The sequence below is a fragment of the Hylobates moloch genome, unplaced genomic scaffold, assembly GCF_009828535.3.
Source record: "Hylobates moloch isolate HMO894 unplaced genomic scaffold, HMol_V3 SCAFFOLD_4, whole genome shotgun sequence".
NCBI classification, from domain to species: domain Eukaryota; kingdom Metazoa; phylum Chordata; class Mammalia; order Primates; family Hylobatidae; genus Hylobates; species Hylobates moloch.
In genome coordinates, this window is record NW_026652279.1 from 139838784 (window position 1) to 139847057 (window position 8274).

General features: G+C 41.5%; 1 protein-coding gene across 2 annotated transcripts in view; it reads right to left on the reverse strand.

Moving 5' to 3' along the window:
- The window catches only part of OBI1 (ORC ubiquitin ligase 1), a 43861-nt gene extending 38784 nt beyond the window's left edge, over positions 1-5077 (reverse strand). The window contains exon 1 of one of the 2 annotated variants that reach the window (XM_032151066.2): positions 4957-5077. In XM_032151066.2, the coding sequence (XP_032006957.1) occupies positions 4957-5028 (72 nt within the window). In that variant the 5' untranslated portion in view covers positions 5029-5077. The remainder of the gene's footprint in view (positions 1-4956) is intronic. The other variant, XM_032151067.2, reaches the window with a different exon arrangement.
- Between the last annotated feature and the right edge of the window lie 3197 nt (positions 5078-8274).

Consider the following 8274-nt stretch of genomic DNA (forward strand, 5'->3'; position numbering starts at 1 on the left):
TATAACTTAAGGAAAAAAAAAAAAAAAAAAAAAAAAACCTGTGTGAAATAAGTCACTTAATGCCTATAGAACTGGTTCCCCATTCCTGTCCAGGTGAAAAGGAGAGATGATACATCTCTTCTCTTCTACCTTCATCCCCACCAGAAATCCTTTAGGATAAACTGGAATTGTATTTGTCAAGTAAGTATGTCAGCTATTACATACCAACCCTGATAATTACTAGGATACATCTACGATTTTTGAATTAATTTATTATGCACTATGTAAAAATGCAATATTGTTATACTTTTCTGAAAGTGACTGAATCCTTCAAACTTATTTTAAACTGGAAAAAAGAGAAAAATGTAGAACTTGCAGTCCATATGGCTTTTTTCCAAAGCAAATTACTTATGACAATTATGTACAAGGCTGGTTCTTAAATCCACTCTTGGGAACTAAGAGGCAATCAGGACTCAAACATGGGCTCCATGTACTGACGTGGATGACTTGCTGGTCAATCAACAGCTCCAAGTGAACAGTGATTAATGAATTTTGTCATCCTAGAGTGAGGACTCTAAGTTGCATAAGGCTTTGTCTCTAGCCCTATCTTTTCAATCATTTAAATAAACAATATGGGTGAGAAGCAGAGAGGCATCCCTGAAAGAAGGGATCCTTTTGATAGCATTCCTTATGGCAAACAGTCAGTCTATTAGAGGATACTCCAAGACACAGGAACTCTTGCATTATAAGGAAGCTGATTTCATTTCTGGTTATTTCAGCCAGAACACCTGCCCTTAATATTAAGCAGAAATCATAATTTTATGGAGCCACACAAGGCTTGAGTCCCTTCCAAATGAAAAATATTTTATTTAAAGATTCTCTATCATATCCATTCATTCCAGCACTATTCCAGTCCACCTACATCCCAATCCCAATTTCATTCTCTCCCAAATGCTTTCAAAATACTCTGGTTTACTGTTTATCTTAAAGAGTAGGACCCAAAACTGGACTCATAGTCAAATGAGAAATAACTGAATATGATACATTAATGCTGAACAGCATTAGTTGCTTTGCACTTCTCTTGAGAATCTCCACCCTTTCATAAAACCAACTGTGGGCCACATTTGGCTTTCGCTCATGGCAAAATGCATACAGGGCAAATAAAAAGTATTACATGCCATAATTTGGTTTCACAGCTTGAGTCCCAATTAAAAAAATAAACCCTGGAATTATCTAGAGGTAAACTGGTTTGTAACAGCCTGGTGGCACTATCAAAATGTCACTTAACAGATACCCTGGGATAGATGATTACTACATTTCTGCTTGCTGGCCCACTAGTCTAACAAAGAAAAAAAAAAAAAACAGGGAAGAATAGGCAAGAAAATATGTTATACGTAAATCATCCCACGGGATGGTACCTAACTTCTTCAGGCCACACAGAGCTCTTACTTACAATATTGGCAAAGTAACTAAAAACATTATTGGGTAGAGAAAATTCACCTTTAAGACTGAAGTAGAGACAGAGGTCTAAATTTTCCAATTTTAAGTGCAAAGACAAAGCATTAACAGGTGAATACTTAGGCTCTCTCTCCTTCCTCTCCATCCCCACTGGCATCTATCTCTTCAGATTTAATGCCCTGACCTCATCTCTCCCCCTTCATGGTATCCACTTTGTGACCCTCCAGGAATAATGGTCCCTAATTCTGTTGAATAATCAAAAGAGAAGATGCTGACTGTGAGATCTGGGGACATATGGTGACAGTGGCACAAGAACGATTATCTTTAAAAAAGAGCTAGGCACGAAGGACCTTAGGACCATTCTTAGAAGTGGCCAGAGATGCTCTATGTCAGGGAAGCAGAAGCGAACCTGAGGACACGCCATTTTTAGTATCTCACAGTATAATATGTGTAGAAGGGTGAGCAGCACAATCATACTGAATTTGCTTTCACTATAAAAAAGAGACACGGAACCAGCTGAAAATTCTGGATGTACTGTGGCAATTTCCAGAACAAACAGGTCTCATTTGGTTGGGAATGCAAATCTTCATTTAGAAGTGCTCCAGCCTCACAGAGCAACTGGGAAGAACAATTACTGGAAAAGGCTGGTTTCCTCAGTTTGAGGGCTGGCCTCAATGCCTACACAGTAAAAGCTAACAGTTATTAAATATTATGTGCCAGACTTTATGCTAAACTTTGCACATGCTTTGTTTAATATTTTGAAAACTGAAAGGATAGGGAGTTGATGCTATTACCATATTTCTACTGTTACAGATAAGGAAACAGGCTCAAAAGAGTTAAGTAACTTAAGCCGGGCGCAGTGGCTCACGCCTGTAATCCCAGCACTTTGGGAGGTCGAGGCGGGCAGATCACCTGAGTTCGGGAGTTCAAGACCAGCCTGACCAACATGGAGAAACCCCGTCTCTACCAAAAATACAAAATTTGCCGGGCATGGTGGCACATGCCTGTAATCCCAGCTACTCAGGAGGCTGAGGCAGGAGAATTGCTTGAACCCGAGAGGCAGAGGTTGTGGTGAGCCGAGATCGCGCCATTGCACTCTAGCCCAGGCAATAAGAGCGAAACTCCGTCTCAGATAAAAAAACAAAACAAAACAAAACAAAACAGCATCACATCACCTTTCTGCTTCCATGGTACCTGGACGGGGGAGGGTGTGGGGGGGAAGCCTGTTTAAAAATCCTTAATTAATTAATTAATTAATTTTAAATTTTGAGACAAACTCTCACTCTTGTCGCCCAGGCTGGAGTGCAATGGTGGGATCTCAGCTCACTGCAACCTCCACCTCCCAGGTTCGAGCAATTCTCCTGCCTCAACTGGGATTACAGGAGCCTGCCACCACACCCAGCAAATTTTGTATTTTTAGTAGCGATGGGGTTTCACCATGTTGGCCATGCTGGTCTCAAACTCCTGACCTCAGGCGATCTGCCCGCCTCCACCTCCCAAAGTGCTGGGATTACAGGTGTGAGCCACGGCACCTGGCTTAAGTTACTTAAGTCTTTTGAGCCTGTTTCCTTATCTGTAATGGTAGAAATATGGTAATAAGATCAACTCCCCATCCTTTCAGTTTTCAGAAGATTAAACAAAGCATGTGCAAAGTTTAGCATAAAGTCTGGCACAAAAGATTAACACAAAAGTCTTAATCTTTTTATCTTTATCGGATTTTTATTTTAGAATAAAGTTAACCAATACAGGAAAAAAAAAAAAAAAAACACTAAAAGTGCCTGCTGTCATGGATGAACTTAGGTGAGTGTTTTACGAAGTAATCTGAAGACAAATGGTAATAATAATAGAGGTTCAACTATGAAGACTCAAAGCCTTAGTATTCTGAAGACACAAATGATATATAGAGGTTCAACCACAGACTCTAAGCTTTAGAATTCCTATTTTTAAAATGGAAAAACCAGCCCTATCTTAAGCATTGGTATGAAGAGTAAACAAGATAATATATGCATACAAAAGCACTCTGTAGTCTGCAAATCACTATATTCTATGAGGTATCACTCTCATTAAATACAAAAAGTATAGGTTTGGTAAATCAAACAGAACACTGTCAACACAATTGCAAAAGACAGCCTATAACTAATGGAAACTAGGTATAACGTGTACAAAATTACTTCCCAAGAATATTTTTATCAGCCTTTAAAGCCAGTGTTGGAGGAAATTAACTCAGAATTTAACACATATTTCCAGGAACTTTATGTCAGGAGCCAAATGTAGACTGTGGCAAATAGAAACATCGCTTCTTCCCTCCTCCTAGCCATGCGTGCAGGCAGTAATAGCAAATGCCAGCTCAAACACCACCCTCGATGAGGCCATCCTTGATCTCTCCAAATTGATCGAGCCATCCCCAATACATGATCTCCCAGCACATTTGCTTTCATTGGCATTTCATTCTGACTGCTATCAAGAATTATCAGATGCTTCCAATGCTGACTTTCTTCTACTTTTTGAACCCAGTAAATTCACATAGAACTTCAAACACCCCAGGCAGATCGTATTGGCCGGCACTCAAATGCTTGCTCTAGAAGTTTGTATTTCTCAAATCTAAGTCTACGGCTGTAGTTTCAGTCTGCGCTGGGGGGTAAACACACAACCTGACACACCACAGACGTAAAAATAATTCAGGGTGGAAAAAAGTTGGTGGTTGTATCTTTCCCCTTCTTTATCTATTCGGTAAAGAAATGCTCTTTAAAACACCGAAAGTGAGGCACAAATGGAAATGAAAGAGGAGAGGAATGCATTAGAATATTCAAACCTCCGTTTCTAATTCAGAACCACTTTCCCTACCTTGTTTCACAAACACATTAGGCACCTCTTGCATCACAAAGAGAGAGTATTCTATCTCCTGACTGACCCATTCTTGGAGTTAAAGGCCACACCTCTTATTCTAATACCCTGCAGGAGCACTTACTATTTACTTTTCAAATTAGGAATTCAGAGCAAAGGTCATCCTCAAGGCCAGGATAAAGGCAAAGGTCTTGGAAATGGAAAAGACCCAATACATAGCACCGCAGGCCCCAGAAGATGAACACTAGTTACAAAGGACTAAGAAGCCCGATGAGGCTCCCAGGAAATGTGTTTTAATGGGCTTCACTACACGCCACGCGAGGCTGCACAGAGAAGTTAAATATCCCTGCTTTGCGTTTCTGATGGGGCCTCCTTCGAGGCCGGCGTCTTGCCAGTGTGAGGCCGCGGGCGGTGGCAGGGCCGTCTCGCCGCCCTCCCGGCAGACCACGGGCCGCTGTCACCCTCCTCCGAAAGGCGCCCAGATGAAACCATTAATGACGGTGCGCTACCCCAGTCTCCCAGGACGCGGCCTCCCATCAAGCACGCGAGTTAGCGTTTTCTCCCATCTCAGCGCCTCACGCCCCTTCCCCGCCCCCGCACGAGACCGCCCTCGGCCCCGGCGAGCGACTTCATATCCAACCCCGTTTTGTAGCTGTGCCGACAATCACCCATTACCTTCCCCAAGCAAATGTGGCACGTGATGGGCAGAGTGAGCGACAATGTAACATTCTGCACGGTCTGAGCCATGGCAGCGTTCAGAATCCCGCCAACACGGAAGTCCCGCCGACCTACTGCTACTCCTTGCCAAGACTGGGCACGCGCGGGCCGGCTACGGCGGCCCGGTAGGGCCTTAATCCGCCCGGAAGAGAAAACGAAAACGCGCTTTCGAAACGGGATCTCCAAGGCATTTTCCTTTCATTAAATGCTCATCATCACTGGCCATCAGAATGAGATACCACTCACACCATTAGAAGGCCATCATTAAAAAATCAGAAAAAAAGGGTTGGAGAGGATGTGAGAAAAGGAAATTACACTGTTGGTGGGACTGTAAAGTCAGTGTGGCGATTCCTCAGGGATCTAGAACTAGAAATACCATTTGACCCAGCCATCCCATTACTGGGTATATACCCAAAGGACTATAAATCACGCTGCTATAAAGACACATGCACACGTATGTTTATTGCGGCACTATTCACAATAGCAAAGACTTGGAACCAACCCAAATGTCCAACAACGATAGACTGGATTAAGAAAATGTGGCACATATACACCATGGAATACTATGCGGCCATAAAAAATGATGAGTTCATGTCCTTTGTAGGGACATGGATGAAACTGGAAAACATCATTCTCAGTAAACTATCGCAAGGACAAAAAACCAAACACCGCATGTTCTCACTCATAGGTGGGAATTGAACAATGAGAACTCATGGACACAGGAAGGGGAACATCACATTCCGGGTACTGTTGTGGGGTGGGGGGTGGGGGGGGCGGGGACAGCATTAGGAGATATACCTAATGCTAAATGACGAGCTAATGGGTGCAGGAAATCAACATGGCACATGGATACATATGTAACAAACCTGCACATTGTGCACATGTACCCTAAAACCTAAAGTATAATTAAAAAAAAAAAAATTCACTGATTAGGGAGCTGCAAGATTCCTGCGAATGTGTAGGAAGGTAGTTTACTACAAGCATCGAGGATCTTGGAAAATCTAAAGGAAAGCGTAATAGTGGAGAGAGAAGAGGAAGATACGGAAAGGCGATTTTTTAAATCCCCAAATTGTTTTCGGGGATTGGATGGGGTGAAGGATGGAGAGTTTTTCGCCTAATTATTAAACCCCACACATCCACCAACACAGCGCAATCAAAACATGAAGAGAAAAGACGTTATCTACACGTTTCAATTTTTTCAAAACAGCTTCCCACCTCTGCCAGTTCTCTTTCCACTCAAATAATATAATGTGCTTCCAGAGGGCACAATAATTCACTTAAGAAAACAGTGATTGTCTCCTTATCTGTGTCCGAGACGAGCTGGATACACTTAATCGCAGCTTTCCCTGAAAATACATTTTTACTGTGGCCTTCTCTGGGTTTTCCATCAAAAGGAGATCTAACGTTTTAACGTCTTCATTTCAGGTTCATGGTTGCATATGAAATGTACCGCTGTGTTGCTGAACCCCAAGGGAGAATTTGTGAGGTTATAAATTGCGTTTCCTACCAACAAAAAAGAAAAAAACCTAAAAGTTCCTAAATTCATCTTAAATGCAGTATAACAGATTTGGAATTTATCTGCAACTTACTTGAAGCGAGGAAGAGCTGATGTGATAAATTATGCTAACAAGTAAAATCTGTGAGTTGAGAGATTTAAAAACAAGACCATTGGGACAACTTTTACTAATCTTTCTGAAAAAGACGCAGTATGACTTCAAGAAGCAGCCTCATGGTTAAGAGAAAGGGGTTCTGGACCTGGGCTGCTTCAGCGGAAATCCCTGCCGCCAACAACTTCCTACCTAAATGGTAGCTCCATGGCTTCAGGCAACTTTTGTTTTGTTTTTTGAGACAGGGTCTAGCTCTGTCACCACTAGGTGCCAACACAGCGACCTCCCAGGCTCAAGCGATCCCATCCGCCTGCCTCAGCCAGCCTCCCGAGTAGCTGGGATTACAGGCATGCACCACCATGCCTGGCTAATTTTTGTATTTTTAGTAAAGACGGAGTTTCATCCTGTTGGCTAGGCTGGTCTCCAACTCCTGACCTCAAGTGATCCGCCTGCCTCGAGGGTCGGGGAGTGGTTTCCCCATGTTGCCCAGGCTGGTCTTGAGCTCCTGGGCTCAATGGATCCCCCCTCCTTGACCTACCAAAAGTGCTGGGATTACAGCCGTGAGCAGTATTCTGCTCTCTACTTCTGTGAGATCAACTTTGTTAGATTATACATGTGAGATCATGTGGTAATTGTCTTTCTGTGTCTAGCTTGTTTCACTCAACACAACGTCCTCCAGGTTCATCCATGTTGTTGCAAATGACAGGATTTTATTATTTTTTATGGCTCAATAGTATTCTATTGTAAAGACATTTCTTTTCAAAACATTTTCCATTACTTAATGGGGCAAGTTCATTTCCTTGTAAATCATCTTGTTGATGGGTGTCAATATGTAGTCACAAAGATAATTTTAAAAATCATATCCTGCATTTTAAGTAAAGTATTAAAATCTGGACTATTTCTAACATCTCTTTCCACATTTCATACCATTGTCACAGCTTCTCAGTGTTTCAGTGCACAGTCCATACAGCTATTTCTGTGCTGATGACGTTGTATTATAGTTGGTGATGTGTTTATCCCCACAACAGGCTATGTTTCTTGAGGTCAGGGATTGCATCCAATTTATCTAATGTCTGTAATAGGTTACTGTTCCACAAATAGTAATATTCTCATTTGCTACAGCCTACCTTTATAATAAACCCGGGCTGTTTTATTTTAAACAATTATAAAAATAACGTATGCTCATTTTAAGAAAAATAAGCCATTAAAAAGTATACAAAATAATAAGTAAAAGTTCCTCCATATTTCTTCCTCACCTCTGTATCCAGTGTAGAAATTACTATTAACATTCTAGAACATATCCTTAAAACATATTAATTCATCTATTACTGTATACATAAGCACAAACAAGGTCATAGCATAACATACCTGCTTTATTCACTTAATGTTTTATGGATCAATACACATATACCCTCACACATGCACACACATATCCAAATAATATTGTTAGCAATATAGATTGATTAGGACTCTTCCTCAGTCCAGATGGATGCCAGGCTTGTTCCCAGGCTTTGCTTTTAATAATGCAAGTGGCCTAAGGTCAGGAATTATCTCTTCTCTGCTCTGTAAAGGACATTTCCCATTTTTTGACAATTCATGTTCTAAATAGATGTCTTTTGGCCCAAATCACTAAATGATCCTACCATTACCCTAATAGGAAAACAAAAAT